This window comes from Perca fluviatilis, chromosome 14 (genome assembly GCF_010015445.1).
Source record: "Perca fluviatilis chromosome 14, GENO_Pfluv_1.0, whole genome shotgun sequence".
Classification (NCBI taxonomy): Eukaryota; Metazoa; Chordata; class Actinopteri; order Perciformes; family Percidae; genus Perca; species Perca fluviatilis.
The window spans coordinates 30,188,989-30,216,242 of record NC_053125.1 but is presented as its reverse complement, the minus strand read 5'-3'; the positions used below and the strand labels follow the sequence as shown (position 1 = coordinate 30,216,242).

Below are 27,254 nucleotides of genomic sequence, written 5' to 3'. Positions count from 1 at the left end.
TCAAAAAAGACACTAACACTGCAATTTACATCAGCAATTAAACTGATTAAATCCTGCGTTATTTGGTGATTGATCGCTATTTATAGGGCCGAAATGCAGTGGTAGAATGTAACAAAGTACAAATTCTTCGTAACTGTACTTAAATACATTTTTCACGTATCTGTATTTTAGCCTACTTAAGTAGACTCAATAGTGCATACTTTTAACTTTTACTTTGTTACATTTTGCAGCAATTATCTCTACTTTCTACTCCACTACATTTCTACAATGTTCCGTTACATTTTCTGATCAGTTCCCCCTGCCAAAACGTCTTCCTGACCGTCACACGTTTCTCACCAACAGAGTTTGGTTTCCATAGATACTGTATATATGGGGCACCGCTGATCCAAGCCGGCTCCGGTGCTCCAGAGCCCGGGCGCAGCGCCGCTGACCCTCGGTAATACAGCCTCCGGTAAAAGTGAAAATGAAAACGTTTGTTTTTTTATTATTCCCGTTTTTAAATCATAGTTGCTATATCTATTTCTCTCCACAGCATCGTTTACTCCTCCGCCAGGCTGCGTAAGAAGCGTTCATATCTTATTTTTTTGGCTGGACCTCTTCACATCTCCCCATTTGTGTTGCTTCACACACATTATTTGCTTACTTGCACGGTTAAAGAAAATAAAATACATCCATTAATAAAACCAACCGCATTCCGATTTTATTTCCGTTTCATGGTTAGGATAGGAACTTTTCTTAAAAGCCAGGCCTTGTTTGTGGTTGTGGACACCTTCTACTTTTACTAAAGTAAATATGTCTCTGGTTATTTGTACTTTTATTTAAGTACTGAGATTCAGTACTTCCTCCACCGCGGCTCCGACAATCTCCGACAACCTGTCTCCCAGGAGGTGCACAGGAAGTGTCATGTCCTTATATGAGAATTTGCGGGGCGTTTTCTTATGCTAATTAGGAACAACTGGCACGCGCTTTCAGTTACGAAGACGTGGGATTCATCAATCCTAAGAACACAGATGCGAACAAATCTGCTGTTTAAGAACACGTCATTAATCCGGCGTAAACTTTTCTTAGAAACCTTCTTAAGAACATATTTAAGAGAAAACTTAGGAAGATATTGGTGAATGAGGCCCTGATTAGAGTTGGGTTTTTCCAGCTCGCAAGCCAACGGAGAATTGCTAGACGACCCTGGCTGCAAGTTACATTTGCTGCTGCTAGGGTCGTCTAGATTTCTAGGCTATTAAATGGGGGTACTGTCACGGCTCTGCGGCGAGGACTTTTTGTTGTTAAAATATGAGTTTAGACTGTCAGTGTGACAGTATATTTGTAGTTTCCTTTACTGTATAAGTCTCTAGAGGATTTTATGTTTTGGGGTTTTGCTGTTTCATGTTCTATGATTCATTCATTGTGGTATTTTGAGTTTTCTGTGCTTGTTATGTGACCCTGTAACCCTGCTTGTGTCTGTCCTTTAAGTGGTGCTCCTTGTGTTCAGCCTCTTTCTGTTTTCAGATTGTTTGTACAATTTGTATTCCTTGTTGGTGAATGAACAGTTTGCTCTGTAGTTCCTGTTTCCTGCCTGTTGCTGTCTCTGCATTTTAAATCCAAACCTGCACAAACACATGGTGTCATTTCTGATTCTACCACTCGGGGTCGCCCCAGTACTAAACGTTCATCTTTCATTATACTTAATAAAACTGCAGTTTTTCCCTGTCCAGGCCTTCAAGTTACAAAACAATCAAGAAAACAAAAGGAAACACATTAACAACCGGCCACTGTGACAACAGTAACTTAATCTTTAAACTTTATTTACAAAATGTTTTATATTACATTTAAATAACCCTTTTATCCAAAAGCAACTTCCAATAAGTGCATTCAACCATGATGCCTCAAACTCAGACCAGCAGGAATCGCAAAGAACACGTACATTAACTTCAAATAAGCCAAACTACAAAGAGCCACATGTAAGTGCATTATTTTATATACATATATAACAATTATCTTCATAGCCAGGACGCCCTCTGAAGAGATGTGTAGACTTTCAGCCGTCCTCATGTTAATAAGGGGAACTTGTTCCACCGTTTAGGAGACAGGACAGCAAACAGTCCAGGTCTTGCTGAGTGAGTCCAGTGTACAAAATCAAACAATTAACATTTATTTATACAGCACTTTTCAGCAACCAGCAGGTATCCAAAGTGCTTTACATCAGGAACCAAGAATATAACAACATATCATACAATAAAAAGACTGAAACATAGAAAACAGTAAAATCAGAAAAGGTTACATAGAAACAGGAGGAGGAGAGGGAAAGTGTCACACCACTACTACATATTAAAAGCCATTCTAAACAAATGGGTTTTTGAGTTTGGACCTGAAAAAAGAGCTACATCTGTAATAGTGTTAATATCAGGGGGTAACTTGCTCCAGAGTCTCGGGGCAGATTACCCCCCCATTGATACCTTGACCTTGGGATTTCTTAAACCAGTAGATTTGAAGACCGCAATGACCAGTTGTGCTCACGCAGGGTTTAAATTTTGGACAAATACTCTGGGGCCAGGCCATTTATGACAACAGGACAGCATTACAGACAACAACCGTAAAAGAAAAACACAACATAAGAGAGAGAGAGAGTTTAGAAATTATGCTCAGTGGTGACATCAGGAATGACATTTTCATACGCTCGGTCCGCTCCCTGATCGTCCTCTCTGGGTGGAGACATCGCCATGGAAACACGCTGCTTCCTTCCTGCTGAGGGACATTAAAATTGTATTTTTTATTTTTATTTTTTTAAATGAAGCATGAAGTTGTTATATTATTATATTACGAAAAAGGTACTTTGCAAAAAAACTAAATTAGACCGTTATTTCTATTTGGTTGTCTCGTTTTTCTGCCAAGAAACGGCTTTGTTTTTATGAAAAAAGGGCTCGTTATTTGTTTTAAATGGAAAAGAATTGTTACCACAGCTGCATACGCTCCGGAGAAGGTTGCTGTTTCCTTTGGGCTTCTGTCGACATATGGACACCAGCAGGACGGTGGAGATGCAGTATGGACAGATGACCACCAGGTGGCGTATCAGCGTCAGCACAGACGGAGGCGAGGAACCAGCAGAGGAAGTTTCCTCCATATCGCTCCGAGAATCTGAGAAACACACACACCTGGACAGGTAATCATCTAAAACCAGAAACACTTCATCTGATGTGTTAATTTTATATATATATATATATATATATATATATATATATATATATATATATATATATATATATATATATATACATATATACACATATATATATATATACGTATACATATACATATATATATATATATACACACACGTCAGGGTTGCATCAAATTCGTCTTCGAATTCGGCCGAATATTGGGCTTTTTGACGGGATTCGGTTTCTGCCAAACCTTAGATTTTTTTGTTTTGATTACGAGAAGGTGTTTACCGAGATGGAGCGTTCAACGCAGCAGGCTGTGAGAAAGTGAAAATGGAACAGGTGAGCAGAAAAAGTGTTGCTTGGCTGTACTTTCAGTCAAAAGAAGGCCATTCAATTCCAGCTACATGTTCAATTTATGCTGATTTGTCTCATGGTGGCGAAGACCCTAAACAATTACAACATTTGGTACGAAAACGTCCGAAAGAATACGAGTTGTGCATGAAGGAATCTCCAGACAGTAGTGGTACAACGGATCGTCATTAATCCGTGATCCGTTCGGAAAAAATACCTTCGGTCGGCACACACGTGATCCGCGGATTGATTTCTGAAAAAAAAAAAGTTGTGCGCATGTTCAGTCCACACACGGCGTGGTCATGGTGAGCGGAGGAACGGAGGAGCTCGAACGCCCCGTGTCATTTCAATCCCGTTTGGGAACATTTTGACTTCCCTGTAAAATAATGATGAAGGAAAGAGGTTAGTGGATAAAACCGTGACGGTGTGTAGGCACTGTGGCACAAGAAAGCCATATGACAGTGGAAACACATCAAGCATGGCCACGCATTTGAAGCGACATCACCCCGGTGTTTCACTGACACGAGTGAAAACGAAAGCTGCTCAACAACCGCTTATCACCGCGGCATTTAAGCAGCCCCTTGTTGCACAATCAGACCGGGCTAAAGCCACCACATACGCTATCGGTGTGTTTATAGGTGCAGATATGAGGCCATATTCGGTTGTGCAAAACGAAGGCTTTAAACACATGCTGAAAGTGCTTGAGCCACATTACGACATCCACGGGAATGGAGAGCTATGTGACGATAACCGCTCACTTCATCACAGCAGACTGGGAGAAGTCCGGTGCTGCAGACAGGCCCCCTCTACGAGTCACACAAGCACTCATCTTGCGCAGGTACTGATACAAGCAGCGGAGGAATGGAAGATAAAGAGGCCCAGTACTAGTAATATCCCAGTCACAAATGATAATGCCAAATAAATGCAGTGAGCAGGGCCGTTTAAAGGAATTTGGGGGCCCCAAGCAAAATGGACATGGAGGCCCCTCAACCCCCCCACCCTGCACGCACGCACACAAAGCCTACAGGAACCACAGCATAGCCATTAAGTTTAAGTTCACCCACACTTTATATAAATAAAAAAAGGTTTACAGTGCATAAACTGCTGTTGCATAAACTGTGCATAGATAAATGTTTAAAGTGCAAATACTCGTGTTGCATATACTGTGCATAAATGAAAAATAATGTTTTTATTAATAAAATCCATCTGTCGAGGCCTACAGAATGCATCACTGAGTGTCTGACACCTAGAAAATTGACAGGCACTACTGTATATTAAAAATTCTGAAATGTCCATGGGAAAAAGTGACTGGTATTTACACAGTTTGGTGGGAATTCAATAGTGATTTGTTTTTTTTTCCTAACAATATGACAGCACACACTTATCAGTTTAAACTCTGGGCTGTGCAGGATATCAGCTATAATTATAGAGCTTGTGGTGGTGGTACCTTGTGCTATAGAGGAAACATTAGCACTGAGAAGTGATGCATCTGTTGATGTTGAGGATGAAGTTGATGGTGTAGCTGGAAAAATAATTGAAAAAGAAATCTGAAATTGCCTGGGAAGTACGTTTGACCATTTCACTGTTAGCATATTGAAAGAGGTCACTAGTAACAGCTCAGCTCAGTGAGAGAAATTCACTCTACCTTCATCAGTGGAGTTATCCTTAGGAAGAGCCTGAGGGCTGAGAAATGTATCACCTTGAGGGACAAAGAAAAGATGGTAACACTTTATAATAACAATCATTAATAGATGGTAAATTGATAGTTAATTAATCTTTAGTTAATTGTCATTTAACTGTTAGCAAACAATCTTTTTACTGTTAACAAACACTGAAATTATTATTAAATGTTTACTAATTATTAGTAGTGCTGTAAATTCAGTTCATTATAACACACATTATATCTATCATATAATATATTAGTTATCAGGTAATGATTAAAAAAATTTTGTAAACCTTTAAGAAACCATTTTTAAAACATTACATAGATAGACGGACAAATTATTCCTAACACTTTGTTAAGGGTTACTAATGCTTAAAAACATCCCAAGCTAATTTATTGTGTGGTTTTCCTAACCCCTATTTGGTAAATAGATTATCACTGTGGAATAGTTAGTATAGCATGCTAACGTTTCATCAAAACCTATTACAAAGCTATAGCAATGTCATGTCATTAAATACGATAAACAGTGACCGTAGTGCTCGTGCACGCACACACTTTTTAACGTGAACATGTGTCAGCCCAGGTCAGACACAGACATTAACTTCATAATTTTTATCCTAGGCTCCTCGTCTAATAATAAGTGTATTTTTCCTGTGAAATTAACTAAATTGCAGTAACAGCCTTTTCCAGTTTAGTGTGAGATTTATGTTGAGATTTTTTCTAAAAAAGATTTTTTGAAGTGTTATTTATTCCAATAACAGCAAAGTAATTAAAATGATTTTTTTGAAAATTTTTAGCATTAAACACTTAATTTCCTGCATTCTGGTGAATTTTTATGCACTTATTTCTACCTTTTTCTGAATCAATGTATGCTGCAAATATCTTTAGTTAAAGAGAAACAGATTACAATCCAAATATAAAAACATAATGGAATATATTGCAGTAAGGCTGTCAGGAATTCTGTATTGCTTTCAACTATTTATTCTCCTTTGGATGGACTTTTCTAATTATATCTGAGGTAGCACACATGTAGCCTATAGGCATCATTTAATCTTACCTCCTGTTTTTTGTCTTTTGTTGGGGAAGTAACCTCCTTAATGTGCATATGTCTGCTGTGCATTACGTGATTGCTCTGCTGATACGGTAGATCTCAGACCTTCTGACAGACACAGAGCCCCGCTTGGGTCTCTGGTCTCTGAATGAGACAAATAGTTTAGCTAGGGAAGTGGCCATACGCTGCTCTACGTCGGAGCTGGAAACCCGAAACTACAGAAATACACGGAGCACAAACGCAACACATCTGCCGCAGCATGTCCACAGCTGAGCGCATCCATAAAGCTGAAGCTGCGCTGCATTTTACAGCGAGAGTGGACACTAAGTGACGCACAGGTCTGCTTCAGAGCTCCGTGTGTTTGAGTCTGAACCGTAGACTGGAAACGTCACGTCACGGGAACTTCAAACTAAATTATTATCACTTACCACTAACTAAATCATTAGTATTGCGTTCCTAAACGCAATACATTGGCATCAATGTATTAGACTGATTTGGCTATGATTCCTCCGAAAACTTCACCCGGCTTTCACAGCTTTCCTCACGGAGACACAGTTGCTAGGTGATAGCAACAAATACAGCATGGTCGGACCCCGCACGTAGCTGCCCGTTCTATTCGCCTAGCAGGCGTTACAGGTAACGTTAGCCAACATAAACATATTTTTGCTAGCCTACCTGCTGCAAAATTACACCAAGACAAGTAGAGCTATTTTATCCAGTGTAATTTATCACTTACCACTATCTTGTTTTTTCTTATCCATCTTCTTTTTTCCATCCATCTTATCAATCTTATCTTAGAAGAGATCACGAGAGGGGCCCCTTGAGGGGGATCCCGACAACAGTGTCACTGCACTTTACTGCATTGACTATAAAAGGGGCGCTCACAGTTTGTCGTTGCATTTTATTCTTAACCAGTCATTGTCTTGGGGCCCCAGGCCAGCTCGGGGCTCCAAGCAATTGCTTGGTTTGCTTGCCTTGTCGCGACCAAGGGGGTAAGCTTTGCTTCAGAACTCGAACCTCCGATGGCGCCATTTTGTTGCTACAAAGAGATATCACCTCCTGTTAGCACACTTGACAGCGAATAACTTTACATCTGAAGCGTTTAAAGACTCTATTTGTCCGTTGTTTAGTTCTAAAGAAACACGAAAATGTATAAAAGGCTCCATTACCTTGTACCTCACGTTATGGCTCCGTAGCAGACGGTTTTGTAAAAATAGGCTAACGATTGTGTCAGCAACGGGGTCTATTGGTCCATTATATATATGTCAATGGTCGCGACGGGCCTGGCAGTGAGTGAGGCAGGATTTTTTTATTTGTCTTGTTTTTTTTGCTGATCCGAAATATGATCCGATCCATGACTCTGATCCGAGAAACGATCCAAACCGTGAGTTTTTTTTTTCTGTTGCACCCCTACCAGACAGCAGCCAAAATGCAGCAACTTCAAGTAAATAAAATGAAAAATACACTGCTGTGGACGTTGTTTACGTCATTAATGTGTTTACTGTGTTAATGGACTGAGGATGGGAGTAGGATTCGGTTTCGGATTCGGCAGAATCTTATCCAGTGGATTTGGTTTTCGGCCGAACACCAAAAATCTGGATATGGTGCATCCCTAATATACATATACTATATATCCTGAACTTTTGCCCATCACTTTACATTTATGTACATCCTGCACTAATCCATACAGCCTTTTTTCATCAAACATGATGTATGTCTGTATGAAAAGTGTCAAAATGTCAAACAAAAGTAAAAAAAAAAAACATGGAGAAAAATGGGCCAAAAACATCCAACTCAATAAAGCTGCGTTGCCGTCCAGGTTTACATATCACAGCATCCTCACCTCTGACAAACAGCCAGCTGGGTGGAGACTCTCCACCTGTGCTGATGTTGCACTTGTAGAGGCCTTCATCAGACCTGGAAACATTGTGGATGGTCATGTGACCATCACGCTCAGTCCTGATGAAGGAGCCATCTTTATAGAAACCAGGCAAGGAGTCCCAGGGTTGGTTTGTTTTGCAGTGCAGCGTGACGTTATCTCCCTCCATCACAGGGCGGCCAGGACTCTGCAGTATTATTTTATCAGTACCTGGAACATGGAGAGAGAGAGACAAGAGTGTTTGTATGTCCGTCCCTGGATTTTAGGCAATGCTCACGCACTTTTTTGAAGCTGCCAGCATCTGTTTTACATTATAATCCTACAGTGTAAACTGTGTTTTTAAAAGAGTCCTGAGAACATCGAAAAAATGATGAAAACTTTGAAAAAAGTGTCAAAAACAGAGAGTAGGATAGAGTAGGATACAGTAGGATAAATTGGCAACAATGTCAAAAAAGTTTGCAAAAAAATTACATAAATGTAAAATAAAAATAAACCAACAAAAATGTCTAAAAGAAAGGACAAAAAAATCTATAAAAAGCATTAAAAATGTGGTAAAAAAGCACTGCAAATCTTGCCTATGGTCAGCTCTGGCAAAGTGTGATCACGGCCTATAATACTTGTTTTTTATTATGGCTCCCACCGTAAAAAGAGATGCTGAGAGAGTTGTTTGTATCGCTCGTACCGTAAAAAGAGATGCTGAGAGAGTTGCTCCGCTGCCTGGCGGGAGACTCGCACCAGTACACGCCGCTGTCCGTCTTCTTGGCGGCGTGGATTCTGAAGCCAGAAGGCGAAGCTTCGCCCCATTTCTCGCTGGAGTTCACCAGCATCCCCTCCTTCCCGTCCAGCTTGGTGGCTCTGATGATCCTCCAGCCGTGAGATCGGCTGTTGTTGCCGCAGCTCAGAGACAGACCGTCGTACTCAAACAGCTGAGTGACGTCCGGAGACACCGAGAGGAGAGAGGCCGGCACAGAGTCATCTGGGGACACAAACACTGGAGTTACAGTGCGTTTATACCACAGAAATAAAATGGGTAGAAGAGGCATTGAACTGGTTGCTGTGGTCATTTGATTAGTACACCATAATATGGCGATTGATGTTAGTTGGCATGCCAACATGCATCAATGGCACCATAAACTGTGTCGCAACTCGCTGGGAGGAGAGCTGCCCGACCATTGATGCATTCTGTATTGAGCCAATTAGGAGGGACCGTTAGACCCAGGGGCGGCGAACAGTTGGACAGTTAGACCCAGTGGTGGCTGGTCAGTGGACAGTTAGACCCAGTGGTGGCTGGTCAGTGGACAGTTAGACCCAGTGGAGGCCGGTCAGTGGACAGTTAGACCCAGTGGAGGCCGGTGAGTGGACAGTTAGACCCAGTGCTGGCTGGTCAGTGGACAGTTAGACCCAGTGGTGGCTGGTCAGTCGACAGTTAGACCCAGTGGTGGCCGGTCAGTGGACAGTTAGACCCAGTGGTGGCCGCTCAGTGGACAGTTAGACCCAGTGGAGGCCGGTCAGTGGACAGTTAGACCCAGTGGAGGCCGGTGAGTGGACAGTTAGACCCAGTGCTGGCTGGTCAGTGGACAGTTAGACCCAGTGGTGGCTGGTCAGTCCGGACAGTTAGACCCAGTGGTGGCCGGTCAGTGGACAGTTAGACCCAGTGGTGGCCGGTCAGTGGACAGTTAGACCCAGTGGTGGCTGGTCAGTGGACAGTTAGACCCAGTGGAGGCCGGTCAGTGGATAGTTAGACCCAGTGGAGGCCGGTCAGTAGACAGTTAGACCTAGTGGCTACATTGATTGCCACCAATCTTATTCTGTTGTGTTCATACAATGACAATAAAGCATCTTAAATCTTGCCAGCCAGCCAGCCAGCGGACAACATGTTAGTTGGCTAATGTTAGCCGCCCCCTCCCCACATTATACACAGAAAATGAGCCGAATAAAGCTGTCACTCAGCTGGGGATAGAAGTTGTGTGGATGAAAAATGTATTTGACTCATTTAGCGGCTGGCTCTCTGCCTCGTAACGTTACTACTCTACTGCTCGTTTGTCCGTTACTGCAAAATCTCAGCTCCGCCACTTGGCAGAATTTGCCTTATACAGAGGTTTTTACATAACCATCGAAATGGTACACATAAAAATAGCTGCTGCTCTGACCGTTGTGCTCAGTGATTTGAATGGAAAATACTTTGAACCATTCTTTTATCAAATGTCCCATAAGGAAAATTACACAATACATGTAGCCGTGTAAGTGTGTAAAGTTTGACTCTTTACCTTTCATCAGCAACCAGCTGGGTGGAGACTCTTCATTGCCGACTTTACATTTGTAGAATCCTTCATCCGACCTGGAGAAACGACGGCGAGTCCAATTACCTTCAGCCCCTCTCCCGATGGAGACGCCATCTTTATAGAACTCAGCTGGGAGGGCGGACGAGTTCCTTTTAATACACCTCAGCATGACGTCTTCTCCTTCCGGCACAGGAAGGACCGGACTCTGCAGGGTCACTGGTCCACCTCAACACAGAGACAAACTACAGCATGTCATCCATTCATGTTGACTCCATGTGCGAGAAGAGTTGTATTTATTTAACAACCAGGGCTGAAAAAAAAATTTGGAAAAAAGGCACTCAAAATGTCTTTAACAAAAATGTCCAAATCCCCCACCAAACACTTCAAAAAAATGCCAACAACTTTGACAAACGAGTAAAGTGTCACAAAACACACCATAAGCTTTGCAAAGTGTCATAAAAGAATTGCCAAAAACGTGAAAAAAAGTGGGGAAAAAATTGGAAAAAAATTGGAAATAAGTGCCAAAAAAATCACAAACAGGATAAAAAATGTTATCAAACTAGTCAAAAACGTTGAAAATAGCACTACACTGAGTAAAAAACATCACTAACACTTTGAAAAATGTGTCCAAAACATATAAAAAACAAAAACATGTTGTTTGTTGCTTTGTAAAGTGCCTTAATCATAAAAAACCCCGCCAAAACATTGTCAAAAGCTCACGTCCAATAAAGTGGCGGTTAGTATGGTACTAAAAAAGTCTCATAAAAATCTACAACTTGTGAAACACAATTCATGAATGAATGCAGAGTGATTTGTATCTGTAAATTTGTATCGGTATCTCCATGTGTTTCTGGTTCTGTTCCTTTTGAGAGTTTTTCGGCGTTGTGTGGTCACAAACAACTTGTATCTCAAGTGGCAATCCCAGCACTCTCCAGTAGATGGCGCTAATGAGGCCTAGAATCTGCTTTACGTTCCTCCAGGTGAGTTGATATTATTAGGACTTGTCGTCAAATAAATTACAACATTATCCACACAAATAAAAGGTAATTCACAAATACATTTCTATTGAAAAATACTTGATTTACAAATGATGAAATATGAGTTCCAAATTGGACAGACGGAAATATATACGCTAGATTGGATGCCAGCCAAACTTAGCCCCGCCTACAACATTTGAGGTCGGAAGTTCGGTCTGGACTTGATCCGTTGTGGTGCTCCAACCAGAGCTGTTCGGACCAATCAAATTGTCAAGGGGGGCTTTATACGATGATGGACAGATGATCAACAGTGCTTGGGTTGAATTTGTTTACAACAAAGACGGCATCCGCTGGTGAACTGAGATGTGTAGATTCCGCCATAGTATCTGTTAAAGAAGATATCGACAGCGCATTCATTTTAAAAGAGGAACAGAGAACCGCGATCAAGGCATTTGTCGATCGGAAAAATGTTTTTGCCATCCATCCTATGCGATTCGGCAAAAGTTTAATTTCTCAGCTGGCCCTGATGGGAGCTACGAAGATGGGGCGCATACGTTAAATACTCCGTAACTCTGATTGGTTGTAGGTCTATCCGATGCTCTGATTGGTTGTAGGTCTATCCGTTGCTCTGATTGATCTAGGTCTATTCATTGCTCTGATTGGTTGTAGGTCTATCCAGTTGAGTGCAGAAGCATTTTCTTTCCTGGTTCGGTTGAAACATGCCCCATAATCACAGCCCAAAGGAGCAGAATCAGACTCATATTCTGACTAAAATCAGAGTATGACGATGTCAGGCTACATACATTATACGCATTTACAGATATAAATCACTCTGCATTATTTGTGCATTATGTTTCAGGAGTTGTTTTAGCACGATAGTCAGTGTTTTTGCAGCTGCGTGAAACAGGAAGAAGAGGAACTAGGTACTGTCAGGGCACGCCCTCATACTCTGCCTCTGATTGGCTAGTAGTCCTTACCTAGGTACTGTCAGGGAACGCCCTCATACTCTTCTTATGACTGGCTAGTAGTCCTTACCTAGGTACTGTCAGGGCATGCCCTCATACTCTGCTTCTGACTGGCTAGTAGTCCTTACCTAGGTACTGTCAGGGAACGCCCTCCTACTAAATTTATTTTGAATTAAACATAATATCACAGTACTATAATATATATTTTTAAAATATGTAATTTCATTTATGGTAGTTGTAAATGTATATGAAGGCTAAGCAACTAGTGAGTAACACCAAGAAGAGGAATGCAGATAGCTAATTCTGATCCTTATCTGTGTGGTTTAATGGTTCGTCGATCTGTTGGTAATGCTAGGGGCTCCAGTAGGGGGATCACACTCCTCTTCCTCATTCAATACAGACGAGTGAAGGAAAGAGTTGGGTGTGTGTTTTTTTCTCATCCTTCTCCCGTTACTATTCCCCTTTTAAGGTAATTACCGTTTGCAAAGCACTGTATCCTTATGTACACATGCTGATAGTATTTTTCTTTATGTTACTGTGGTTTGAAATGCATGGAAAAGACGTTTTGTTGGACTTCTTTGTTGTTGAATTTCTTGCTAACTCAGACATGTAAGCTAGTAGCCGGATGCCTTGTGGCCACGCCTGAGAGTCTGAATGTTCAATTCAATTCAATTCAATTTTATTTATAGTATCAAATCATAACACAGGTTATCTTGAGACACTTTACAGATAGAGTAGGTCTAGACCACACTCTATAATTTACAAAGCCCCAACAATTACAATAAGTCCCTCAAGAGCAAGCAGTGCGACAGTGGCGAGGAAAAACTCCCTCTTGGGAAGAAACCTCGGACAGACCCAAGCTCTTGGTAGGCGGTGTCTGGCGGGCTGGTTGGGGATGTGATGAACAGTGGCGATAATAGTCACATTAATAATGGAACAGTGACTTCATATGGTAGTCGTAGTAGTTAATTTCATATCAGGGCGCTGCAAGGCGTTACAGGATGTAACTGAGCTGGTTCGATAGGAGAGGAGCCTGATAACTGAAGGCTCTGGCTCCCATTCTACTTTTAGAGACTCTAGGTACCACAAGTAACTCTGTATTCTGGGAGCGCAGTGCTCTAGTGGGACAATAAGGTATTAGGAGCTCTTCTAGATACGATGGTGCTAGACCATTTAGAGCTTTGTAGGTCAAGAGAAGGATTTTAAATTCTCTTTTCTTAGTTCTTGTGAGAACACGCGCTGCAGCATTCTGGATCAGCTGGAGAGTCTTAAGGGACTTATTTGAGCAACCTGACAGTAGGGAATTACAGTAGTCCAGCCTGGACGTAAAAAATGCATGGACTAGTTTTTCAGCATTGTTTTGAGACAGGATATTCCTAATTTTGGCAATATTACGAAGACGAAAAAGGCTGTTCTTGAGGTTTCCTTTAGATGGGCGTTAAAGGATATATCCTGATCAAAAATAACCCCTAGATTTCTGACAGTAGTGCTGGAGGCCAGGGCAATACCATCCAGAGTAGTTTTGTCTTTAGATAATGAGGTTCTCGGGTGTTTAGGGCCCAGGACAATAACTTCAGTTTTGTTAGAGTTTAACATCAGAAAATTATAGGTCATGCAGGATTTTATATCTTTAATGCACGCTTGAAGTTTAGCTAGCTGACTGGTTTCGTCTGGTTTGATTGACAAGTATAATTGTGTGTCATCCGCAATACAGTGAAAGTTAATTGAGTGTTTCCTAATAATATTGCCTAGAGGAAGCATATATAAGGAGAATAGAATTGGTCCAAGCACTGAGTCTTGTGGAACGCCATGGCTAACTTTAGCGTACTTGGAGGATTTATCATTAACGTTAACAAATTGAGATCGATCGGAGAAATAGGACTTAAACCAGCTTAGAGCAATTCCTTTAATGCTAAATAAGTGTTCCAATCTCTGTAACAGGATTGTATGGTCAATAGTGTCAAATTCAGCACTGAGATCTAATAAAACAAGAATGGAGACAAGTCCTCTGTCTGCAGCAGTTAGAAGATCGTTAGTAATTTTCACCAGTGCCGCCTCTGTGCTATGATGCTTTCTAAATCCTGATTAAAAGTCATCAAATAAAATCACATAACTGATTAGCAACTACCTTCTCAAGGATCTTGGATAGAAAGGGAAGGTTAGATATAGATCTATAGTTTGCTAAGACCTCAGGATCGAGGGTGTTTTTTTTCAGAAGAGGTTTTATCACAGGTATTTTAAATGACTGCGTTACGTAACCTGTTATTAACGACATATTGATCATATCTAGTAGTGAAGTGTTAACCACGGTAACGCTTCTTTGAGTAGTCTCGTTGGGATGGGGTCTAAGAGACAGGTAGATGGCTTAGCTGAGGATATCTTTAACATTAATTGTTGAAGGTCTATAGGATAAAAGCAGTCGAAGTATATGTCGAGACTAGTCGTTATTTCTAGCAACCCTGCGTTTAAAGGTGAACCGTTAGAAGTTGAGGGCAAAAGGTGGTGAATTTAATCTCTGATTGTTGTAATTTTATCATCAAAGAAGCTCATGAAGTCATCACTACTCAGAGCTAGAGGAATAGATGGCTCAGTAGAGCTGTGACTATCTGTCAGCCTGGCTACAGTGCTGAAAAGAAACCTTGGGTTGTTCTTATTTTCTTCTATTAATGATGAGTAATAATCTGATCTGGCCTTTCTTAGGGCCTTCCTATAGGTTTTGAGACTTTCTTGCCAATCCAAACGAGATTTTTCCACTTTTGTGGAACGCCACTTACTTTCGCGATTCTGTGAGATTTGTTTTAATTTGCGAGTTTGAGAGTTATACCAAGGTGCTAATTTCCTTTGCTTCATCATCCTCTTTTTCAGGGGAGCAACAGAGTCTAAGGTTGTCCGTAGGCAAGTCGTAGCACCGTCTACAAATGTATCAATTTGAGAGGGACTAAGGTTTACATAAAGGTCCTCTGTTATGTTAAGGCACGACATACAGTCAAATGCTATTGGAATATCTTCCTTAAATTTAGCTATAGCACTGTCAGAAAGGCATCTAGTGTAGAAGCATTTATCTAATTTAGTATAGTCAGGTAGTAAGAATTCGAAAGTAATTAAAGAATGATCTGATAATACCAAATTCTGCGGAAATATTATTAAATCCTCAATTTCAATACCATATGCCAGCACAAGGTCAAGGGTGTGGTTAAAACAGTGTGTCGCCATGTGCACACTCTGACGGAAACCGATTGAATCCAGTAATGAGATGAAAGCAGTACTAAGGCTATCATTGTCAACATCCACATAGATATTGAAATCACCTACAATCAGTACTTTGTCTGATTTAAGGACTAAACATGATAAAAACTCTGAGAATTCAGATAAAAATTCAGAATACAGACCTGGAGCCCTGTAAATAACAACTAATATAATTGGCTGTAATGTTTTCCATTTTGGATGTTGAAGATTAAGAACAAGACTTTCAAACGAGTTATAATTTAATTTAGGTTTAGGAGTAATTAACAGGCTTGAATCAAAGATGGCTGCAACCCCTCCCCCCTGAGCTTCTAGGAATTTGAGTATTAATATGACTGGGAGGGGTGGCTTCATTTAGACTAACATAGTCTTCATGGCCCAGCCAGGTTTCAGTAAGACAAAATAAATCAATAATAATGATAATAATAATGTTATTATCTGATATCAACTCGTTTACCAATGTTGACGTTGGTGTTTAAGCGCATTACCGCTTCATTTATATATGTATATATTTGTGTCTACTTCACGTCATAATCACGAAAATTTATAAGTAAATACATGCATACATTTCATTATTCGTAAATTCCATGATAATGTAGCTTGTTAAAAATATAATTTACATGTCATGTTTATTTGGTTAAAACCATAATTTAGATAATTTAGAACATGTTGAAAATACACTCATGATACCAGTGGTCCTAAAACTGAGTGTGTGCATATATACATTTGTCTGTTGATTGTATGTATTGTTTAAAATGTATTCGATACAGACGAGTGAAGGAAAGAGCTGCATGTGTGCGTTTTTCTCATCCTTCTCCCGTTAATTTTCCCCTTTTTAAGGGCACAACACTGGCGTAGTCATTGTGGTTTGTAGTTCCTTTAATAGATAGAAAAAAATTGCAAAAAATGTCAAAAAAAGCTTAAAAATGTGGAAAAAGTGCCAAAAACATCACAAACAGCATCAAAAATGTTCTCAAACTAGTCAGAAATGTTGGAAAATACACAACATTGAGAAAAAACATCACTAACACTTTGAAAAATGTGACCAAAACATTAAAAAAATGAAAACTCTTTAGTTGTTTAAAGTGCCATAAACATAAAAACCAAAACATCGTCAAAAGCTCAAAAAACATCCAATAAAGTGGCCTTGCTCTGCTGACTCCTCAGTGTATCACATGAGAGTGAAGCATAAGAATTTGCAACTCGTGAAACACAATTCACAAATGAATGCAGAGTGATTTGTATTTGGGATGCACCGAATCCAGATTTTTGGGCTTCGGCCGAATACTACTGGTTAAGATTCTGTAGATTTAATTCAGTAAACACATTAATGAATTAAAGCTGCGAACAGCGATGGAGGGGCCCTCGCGCCTCTGCGCGCGTTGGGGTTACCGGCGGACGCTGCTCCTTGCGACCGTGCATTCGCGCGGCACTCAAATCATCAACAATGAAAAGGGAACTCCCTGCCGAGTTCAACGATAGCTCACACAAGACTCTACGTCATACGGTTAATTAGCTGTGAAAAGGGGCGTGGCAAACCATCACCAATTAAAAAGGAAGTCTGTGCTGAGTTCAATGATACCTCACACAAGACTCTACCTTAGATGGGTCAACATGTATAAATGTGGGCTTACATATAGGGGGTGGGCCAAACCATCACCAATGAAGAAGGAAGTCTGTGCTGAGTTCAATGACACCTCAAACAAGGGTCTACATAAAATGGGTCATTAGTTATAAAAGGGAGTGTGGCTTGAACAAAGGGGCAGGCCAAACCATCACCAATTTAGAAGAAACTCTCTGCTGAAATCAATGATACCTCACACAATACTCTACCTTAGATGGGTCAACATTTATGAAAGGGGGCGTGGCTTAACATAGGGGGCGGGCCAAACCATCACCAATGAAGCAGGAAGTCTGTGCTGAGTTCAATGATACCTCACACAAGACTCTACCTAAGTTGGGTCAGCATTTATGACAGAGAGCATGGCTTAAACATAGGGCGGGCCAATCCATCACCAATGAAGAAGGAAGTCTCTGCTGAGTTCAATGATACCTCACACAAGAGTCTACATCAAATGGGTCATTAGTTATATAAGGGGACGTGGCTAAAGCTTAGGGGGCGGGTCAAACCATTACCAATTAAAAAGGAACTCTGTGCTGAGTTCAATGACACCTCAAACAAGACTCGACCTTAAATGGTTCAAATGTTACGAAAGGGGGCGTGGCCTGAGTAAGTGGGCGTGGTCATATTATAGGGGGCAGCTCAGTATCACATGTAGACCACACATTATAAGTTTCATGTAAATTGGATGATGTTTGTCATACAAGGCGCATTTCCTGTTGCCAGCGGGGGGCGCAATGACCAAAAGTCAATTTTGGACTGCGGATGTCCTCAGGCCTGGACCCTTGTCCATAGTGAGAAATTTCGGGCAGATACGACAACGCACACTCAAGTTACAACAACTTGTTTGTTCATCGCTAAACACTCAAAATGGCCGCCACGCCACGCCCACACCGTCTGACGAAAAGTTTTTCTTTTAATAACTTTTCATCGTTAACGTGTTGGGATGGTACAGACCAAGTTTGAAGTCCATCGGATGAAATCTCTAGGAGGAGTTTGTTAAAGTACGACATGTGGATATGGCCAAAATCGCACTAATTTCGAACTTTGAAATCAAAATGACGGACTTCCTGTTGGGTTTAGGGTATGGCTGTAATGACGTTTTTTATACATCCTGACATGATACATATGTGTACCAAGTTTCGTGAGTCTACGTTAAACACACTGCAGGGGCTCAACTTTCTAGGGGGCGCTAGCGAGCCATTTTTGGGCGGCTATTCCCGAAACCCTTAAAATACGTAAATTTTCACCAGACTTGATATGACTGCAAAATTTGGTGAGTTTTTGAGTATGTTAAGCCCCTCAAAAATCAAATATTTTGACAATTACCATAGGCCTATGTTTAACCTATCTCAAGATCCTATCAATATCCTAAATATTAGCCTTTTAGATTTATAATCCCATAAAGTAGGCAAAAGTTTTAAGCTGTGACTGTCCTTCCTTTGCCGTACCTGAAGTTGCTGCATTTTGGCTGCTGTCTGTAGATTCCTTCGTGCACAACTCGTATCCTTTCGGATGTTTCATACCAGATGTTGTAACAGCGGCCATGTTGTGTATAGTTTAGGGTCCTCGACACCACCAGACCAATCGGCATTGCAAATTGAACATGTAGCTTGACTTGAACGGCCTTCTTTTGACTGAAAGTATTGCCTAACAACAACTTTTTCTGCTCACCAGTTCCATTTCCACTTTCTCACAGCCTACTGCATTGAACGCTCCACCTACGTAAACCTTCCTGTAATCAACGGCGCCGTCATTACAGCGACCAGCGTAGCGCGCCTAGAGCAAGCGTAGGGTTCGGTGGAAAACAATTCTAAGGTTTGGCAGAAACCGAACCCCGTCAAAACGGCCAATATTCAATTCAATTTAACCTACATGAAGACGATGAAGACGCGATGGGTCACAGACGGTTGGCCTAGAACAGGGGTCATCAACTACATTTTTTCAAGGTCCAGAATTTGTATAAGCGGACACTGTGGGGGCCGGACTTTCAAATAAAGAAAATAAAATTATAGCTAATACGCCTATTCTTGTTCGAAATTTTCACTTTCTTACTGAATTAATGCTATTTTTTTCTTTACATACATTAGTGTGAGCAAACTCCGACAAAACATGGAAACTCCATAATGATAACTGGCTCTTTAACTAGAAAATGATCTCAGACTAGGAGGCAGTTCACTGAGGAGTGATGGTTAAAATCTGTGATTATGAAAACATTATTGTAGTATGCAGCGTCCTGATTGGTGGAAAATGCTTGCAGAAAGAAACGGCTGTTGTCAGGTAAAAATGTCACTGTCAAAGACGTGGAAAAGCCCAGCTTTAATGGAGAATGGACTGATAAGCAGGCTATGCACTCTCATGTATGCCTCATTTACAATGAAATATGCTGTTGCAAAATAATACAACCAGCATCATCGTCATCAAGAATGAAGAACTCGAACATAACGATTGCGTCATTCACATGCATATTAGCCACATGTATCTGTTTTGGTCTTATAATACCTAAATAGATTTTGGTTTGTTCAGCCAGCAGTGAGGTTTACAAGAATTTGTCAAAATTTCCAGATTCCCAGTAAACTAAAGATAAACAGTTAGACTAAAAAAGGAAAGCTTTTGTTTTAGCTTGTTTGTAAAAATGTGCTATTTGCAGAGTAGAGCTGTGTTAGCGTAAAACAGCGCAGTGGACAAGAGTGGAAAGCGCAGACAGAGCAGATTGATATATTGCTTTCTACATGCTAATTGATTGGCGTTGCACCAAACTGGAAGAATCTCGTTTATAAAAAAATTTATATAGAAAAATAAGAACAACCCAAGGTTTCTTTTCAGCACTGTAGCCAGGCTGACAGATAGTCACAGCTCTACTGTGCCATCTATTCCTCTAGCTCTGAGTAGTGATGACTTCATGAGCTTCTTTAATAATAAAATTATAGCAATTAGAGATAAAATCCATCACCTTTTGCCCTCAACTTCTAACGGTTCACATTTCAATGCAGGACTCCTAGAAAGAACGACTAGACCTGACATATACTTAGACTGCTTTTATCCTATAGACCTTCAACAATTAATGGTAAAGGTCTCTTAGACCCCATCCCAACGAGGCTACTCAACGAAGCATTACCCGTGGTTAACACTATCACTACTAGATATGATCAATATGTTTCTATTAACATTTAAACATTTAAAGTAGCTGTGTGATAAAACCCCTTCTGAAAAAACCCACCCTCGATCCTGAGGTCTTAGCAAACTATAGACCTATATCTAACCTTCCCTTTCTATCCAAGATCCTTGAGAAGGTAGTTGCTAATCAGTTATGTGATTTTCTACATAGCAAAATTTTATTTGAAGACTTTCAATCAGGATTTAGAAAGCATCATAGCACAGAGACGGCACTGGTGAAAATTACTATAATGTTCTAACTGCTACAGACAGAGGACTTGTCTCCATACTCGTTTTACTAGATCTTAATGCTGCATCTGACACTATTGACCATTCAATCCTGTTACAGAGATTGGAACACTTAGTTGGAATCGCACTAAGCTGGTTTAAGTCCTATTTCTCTGATCGATCTCAATTTGTTAATGTTAATGATAAATCCTCCAAGTACGCTAAAGTTAGCCATGGCGTTCCACAAGGCTCAGTGCTTGGTCCAATTTTATTCTCTTTATATATGCTGCTTGGTAATATTATTAGGAAACACTCAATTAACTTTCACTGTTATGCAGATGACACCTAATTATACTTGTCAATCAAACCAGACGAAACCAGTCAGTTAGCTAAACTTCAAGCATGCATTAAAGATATAAAATCCTGGATGACCTATAATTTTCTGATGTTAAATTCTAACAAAACTGAAGTTATTGTGCTGGGCCCTAAACACCTCCGAACTTCATTATCTAAAGATATAGCTACTCTGGATGGTAATGTCCTGGCCTCCAGCACTACTGTCAGAAGTCTAGGAGATATTTTTGATCAGGATATATCCTTTAACGCCCATCTAAAACAAACCTCACGAACAGCCTTTTTTCATCTTTTGTAACATTGCCAAAATAAGGAATATCCTGTCTCAAAAGGATGCTGAAAAACTAGTCCATGCATTCATTACTTCCAGGCTGGACTATTGTAATTCCCTACTGTCAGGTTGCTCAAATAAGTCCCTTAAGACTCTTCAGCTGATCCAGAATGCTGCAGCGCGTGTTCTGACAAGAACTAAGAAAAGATATCCTATTTCTCCCGTATTAGCTTCTCTGCATTGGCTTCCTGTAAAATTCAGGATTGACTTTAAAGTCCTTCTCCTGACCTTTCTAGAACAGCTCTTAGTACCTTATTGTCCCACTAGAGCACTGCGCTCCCAGAATTCAGAGCTACTTGTGGTTCCTAGTGTCATTAAAAGTAGACTGGGGGCCAGAGCCTTCAGCTACCAGGCTCCTTTCCTATGGAACCAGCTCCCAGTCTGGGTTCAGGGGGCAGACACCGTCACCACATTTAAGAGTAAACTGAAAACCTTCCTCTTAGATAAAACTTATAGTTAGGGAGTTAGGAGTTGCAGCGTCCGCCTAACCTGGCCCACCTGCTTCTCTTTGTAGTTATCAGATTTATTTATCATATAATCACTAATATAGTGAGAGTAGAGGGAGGAAGGCCTGTACAGCCCGATCCGGCAGGGGAGAGTTCAAGCCCGGTCCGGCACCTCTCTCTAAGCTTAACCTGCTTCTCTTAGTTATGCTAATTCTAGACTACCAGGGAAGTTCCTTCCTTCCTATGACACACTGTGTCACACTATGTGTTGAGCTCGGGCATCGCTGTACAGAATCCCGCCATGGGAATAGATATGCAAATACAGGGGGCTGGGTTTTTGCTCTAAATGCTTAAAATGATGAATAACAGAACACATTTTTTCCTCTTGACATTTTGTGAATTCATGATCATTCTGCGGGGCAGCCAGTTGTCATTGGGTGGTCTAGAATCTGCTTTACTTTCCTCCGCGTAAATTGAGATTATTAGAAATTATCGTTAAATGAATTACAAAAATATCCACACAAATAGAAAGTGATTTACAAATATATTTCCATAGATAGATAGATATGTAGATAGAGAGAGAGAGAGAAGAGAGAGAGAGAGAGAGAGAGAGAGAAAGAGATACGCATTTACAGATACAAATGGCTCTGCGTTATTTGTGCATTTTGTTTCACGAGTTGTTTTAGTACAATAGTTAGAGTGTTTTTTTGTAGCTGCTTGAAAACAGGAAGAAGAGGAAGTATTGGTGTTGTCTGTGATTGTCTTACCGGTGACGGTGATGTTGACGACATTGCTGCTGTCTCCGTGTCTGGACTGACACCAGTACACGCCGCTGTCCGTGGCCTTGGCCGTGCCGATTTCACAGGAAGACGAAGACTTGGCTCCCCAGCCCAACTCACACTGGCTCAGATTCCAGCTGGGAACACAATTCAGATTAGTAATCATCTAAAACGGGTCAAACTCAACCTGGCCCCTCGTTAACTGGGTTCCGGGCAGCAATCAATTCAATAAATGTGCGTGTGTGTGTGTGTGTGTGTGTGTGTGTGTGTGTGTGTGTGTGTGTGTGTGTGTTTGTCTGTGTGTGTGTGTATATGGTGTGTGCTCCACGTAAACGCCCATTAATGACAGGTTCAGGAACTCCATTTGACGTTAAATGCAATGGTAATTGGACAACTAATGGTATGGTAGTCAAGTATTCAATGCAAATAATTTCAGACATCTTTTTTGCTTCTTAGCTCTGTGCATAACTGTAGTACCATTTCAGAAGGTGGCATACGGTTTCAGTTTATTTTCCTACAGCTTAAAAGCTTGCTTCCATGAAACCGTATATATATATGCCATGAAACACGCGAATCGCCCCAAACAGGCGCAAATGCTTGGTGTGTTGCCTCGGCCAATCAGATTGCGCGTTTAATGCTTGGGTGCGATAACGTGCTGCCTCAGCCAGAGTGGTGTTATTTATATGTTAATTATTTAAATTGCATTTCCAAATAAATAAATAAATACATTTATTAATTAATTATTTAAAATAAAATAAACCAGTAGAGGGAAAACAGGAATATGTAAAATAACAAAATATAATGTACTCAATAAATAAATAATGTATAACAAATAATGTTTAATCACAAATCATCATATTCATATTCATTAATCATATTGTTGACAACAATGTTGATATTTGTCATAAATAAACAATATTACATTAATAAATGTAAATTTCCCACACATGTTTAAGATGTCCACATGACGTCCAAAAAAGTTACCTAGTCTGACGTTCAAATGTTGAACTGCATATTGACGTCCAAATGGGGTCATTGTTAGACGTTCAAATAGCAGACCTAGTTTGCACGTCGTGTAGACGTCAAGAATTGGTCTGGACCGACGGACGCAATTTAGACATGATCTGCACGTCCATCAGACGTCTAATGTTTAGTGGGTGTGTGTCTTTGTGTGTGTGTGTGTGTGTGTGTATGTATGGTTTTTGTTGGTTCTTCTCTCATTTTTTATGTTTAGGTTGCTTATTCAGATGTTTTGGAAATGTTTTCGTCAATTTTAACAATTTTTTTTTTTTTTTTTTTTTTACCCTTTTTTTGAAAACCTAATTTGGCTAGTGGTGCGCCAGACCAGAAAGACAGGAAACAGTTTTCAAACTGTAATTACGCGACACGCAGAGCAGAATTCGGAGCAGACTTTTCCAACATTGAGACTCAGAAATTCCCCCAGAATCGCAGAGTGGGTCAAACATAATTTTAACAGCAATGATTAGAATAAGGGGGGACACGGTGGTGCGGTGGTTAGCGCTGTCGCCTCACAGCAAGAAGGTTGTGGGTTCGTACCCCGGTTGGCCCAGCCTTTCTGTGTGGAGTTTGCATGTTCTCCCCGTGTCTGTGTGGGTTCTCCCCGGTACTCCGGCTTCCTCCCGCCGACCAAAGACATGCGGGCTAGGTTTATTGGTGTCCCTAAATTGTCCGTAGGTGTGCATGTGTGAGTGAGTGGTTGTTCGTCTATGTGTGGCCCTGCGATGGACTGGTGACCTGTCCAGGGTGTACCCCGCCTTTCGCCCGACGTATGCTGGGATTGGCTCCAGCCCCCCCACGACCCTGTGCGCAGGATAAGTGGTTGACGATGGATGGATGATTAGAATAAATGAAAAGGGATTTTAGGTGTCAGAGTAATGCAGCTCTTTTCACTCAAACTATAACACTACTTTTAACATTTTTCAAACATTTTCTGCTCGCAACAAACGTAAAGGAAACATTATCATGAAGGTGTCAGTAATGCCAAGTATTCAGTTTTTTGTTGGTAAACTGACCTGTTGGTGGTGTATCTCCACGCCGTCCAATCACCACAGTCCACCGACAGTTTCTCATATTCAAAATGCTGCGATCTGCTGGGAGAGATGGTCACAGAGACTGGGGGGGAGAGACACAGAGAGAGAAGGAACAGAGGGAGAAAAACACAGGGAGAGAGAGAGACAAAGAGAGAGAGACAGAGAGAGAGAGAGAGAGAGAAAGAGACAAAAAAGGCATCAAAAGGTATCAAAAAAGCATTTAAAGCGATCAAACAAGGCGTCAGGAAAAGCATGAAGAAAATGTCAAAAAAGTTTCAGTTAAGTGTCCAAAGCATCAACAAAGCATCCCAAAAAGACATTAAAAAGGTCTCAAAGAAAGAGTTGATGGTGACTGATAATGTTACTGTTACTGACAGGTGGTGTGTGTGTTTATTGCTTTCTACACACTTAACAACACGTCAACAAGAAATTGTTTAATCAACAATTACTTTTCCGGCTACTGATTAAATGGTGAAAGGGTTTGAGATGAGCAAAATTGTCTTCAGACAGACAGGATGTGGTAAGCTACGCGGGCACCAACCAACACACACACACACAGAAAAAACAGAGACACACAGACACACACAGACAGAGAAATAGAGAGACACACATAGACACAGAAATAGAGACACACAGACACACACACACACACTCACACACACACACTCACACACAGACACACACACACACACACACACACAGGAGGCTGGAAACTTACCTCGAGCTGGGAGAGTCGTCTGGTAGAAGCTGAACAATACTGAAACGAGATAAAGTCAGTTCCGTGAACTTATCTTATCTGTTCAAACATGTATTATAACTTCACAGAAAACACGTCAGCGTCTTGATTTCCTTTGTGGCTAAACAGTTCAAACGATGCTCGATAAATGTTTGAAATAGTTAGCTTAAAGAAATGTGTCAAACTTAAGGCCTAGGGGCCAAATCCGGACCCTCGCAAACTTGAATTTGGCCTGCGTATCAAATTGGGCAGTGACCAACACACACATATACACACACACACACACACAGAAACAGAGACACACACACTGTCACAGACACACACAGACAAAGAAACACACACACACAGACAAAGAAACACACATACATATACACACACATACACACACAGACACACACAGACACACACCTACACACACACAGACACACAGAAACAGACACACACAAACACACACACACACATACACACACACACACATACACACACACACACACAAACTTTACTTTGGCCCACATATCAAATTAGGTTCACAATTAATAGTCGTGCACCAAACCCAAACACAGCGACACTGGACACATGAATTTGGCAATTTTGCATAAGTCTCTCTTCTCTATACGTGACTTTTGTTTGGTTTTCTGATAAGAAATTTTTACTGAAGTTGTCTCTACTCACAGAGGAAAAGACGCGGTGCCTTCATGGTGTCTGTCTGGCGGCCGAAGCTTCAGGGACCGTCTGGCTGCAGCGAGGATGAGAACTTCCTGTTAAATCAACCACAGAGAGGCGGGCGGCGAGGCACAAACGAGAGTTGAAACTTCTTTATTCTGTATGAAACTTTACAGACAGGGCGTTGTCTTGGCAACGCATCTGATTTTCTGTTTTAAGCTGTAGCCCTCATTAATAAATCATCCGTCCTCTGCATGGCTTTAATTTTAAAATGTACAAAACTCTTTTAGATTTTTTTAGATTTCACGAGAAAAAATGTGAGTATTTGGTGTCTTTATTTCCTTAATTTGGGATTTTCAAGGAAATGGTTTGTGATCCTGGTTAGATGCACATCTTCACTTTCAAAAGCATAATCCATATTATTCACATGACATGCACAACTATGCAAGTGGAAACGCAAGCACCCTATGCAACCGTCCTACGCAAGCGGAAACGCTGGAAACGCAAGTGCCCTATGCAAGCGGAAACGCAAACCGCCTATGCAAGCAGAAACACAGGCGGCCTACAGAAGCAATGGTATGGGGAGAGCCCAAATTGCCGCACTGCGCTCAAAGTTCAAATTATTTCAAATTTGACTTTGTTGCTGCTGACCTTTGAAGACACAATCAATACCGTATACCTGCCGTCAGCTCTGCACCCTAAGACATGGTATTACCACGGATCATATGTAGGCGGTGTCATACTGACATTACTGTCAACGAAGTTATCTCAAGGGTCCTCACAAGTCTGGAAAGACAAACTGTGTGTGTGTGTGTCTGCGTATCTGTGTGTGTGTGTGTGTGTGTGTGTGTGTGTGTGTGTGTGTGTGTGTGTGTGTGTGTGTGTGTGCAAGTCTGTGTGTTTATCTGTGTGTGGTTGTCTGTGTGTCTGTGTGTTTGTGTCTCTGTGTGTTGGTGTCTGTGTGTGTCTGTTTGTGTGTGTCTGTACATGTCTATATGTGTGTCTCTGTGTAAATATAACAAGTTTATGAGGAGAAATGTTGCGAATCATTATAAAATGTTGTGTACATGATTTTCCAGACAGTTTTTGTGTTATTTCCATTTATTATTTAAACTTCTAGTGTCTTGTTGTATCCTAAACTCAAACTAACCTGAGGTCCATTTCTCTTCAGTTCTGACCTCACTGCTGAGCAGCACAACAAACCAAGGTCAGTATAAACGCTGAGAACACTTTATATTAAAGTACACAGGGTTACAGATATTCAAACAAACACTAAAATGTTTTCAAATGAGCATTTTGTTCATTTCCTGAAAGGCATCATGT

General features: G+C 40.9%; 1 protein-coding gene across 5 annotated transcripts; it reads right to left on the bottom strand.

Moving 5' to 3' along the window:
- Nucleotides 1-1,837: 1,837 nt before the first annotated feature.
- LOC120572774 (sialoadhesin-like) lies at nucleotides 1,838-26,050 on the bottom strand. Of its 5 annotated transcripts, none has more exons than XM_039822203.1 (11): nucleotides 25,941-26,050; nucleotides 25,251-25,289; nucleotides 24,515-24,614; nucleotides 22,470-22,618; nucleotides 10,367-10,606; nucleotides 8,782-9,075; nucleotides 8,064-8,309; nucleotides 5,152-5,205; nucleotides 4,954-5,028; nucleotides 2,950-3,129; nucleotides 1,838-2,739 (listed from the first exon to the last, which is right to left on the bottom strand). In XM_039822203.1, exons 1-11 carry the CDS (start codon nucleotides 25,963-25,965, stop codon nucleotides 2,624-2,626), a joined length of 1,518 nt encoding a protein of 505 aa, XP_039678137.1. In that variant the 5' UTR covers nucleotides 25,966-26,050; the 3' UTR covers nucleotides 1,838-2,623. The 5 variants fall into 5 exon arrangements, with proteins under 5 accessions (XP_039678137.1, XP_039678138.1, XP_039678140.1 ...); XM_039822204.1 differs by having other exon boundaries at nucleotides 1,838-2,736; XM_039822206.1 differs by having other exon boundaries at nucleotides 10,466-10,606.
- Nucleotides 26,051-27,254: the final 1,204 nt, after the last annotated feature.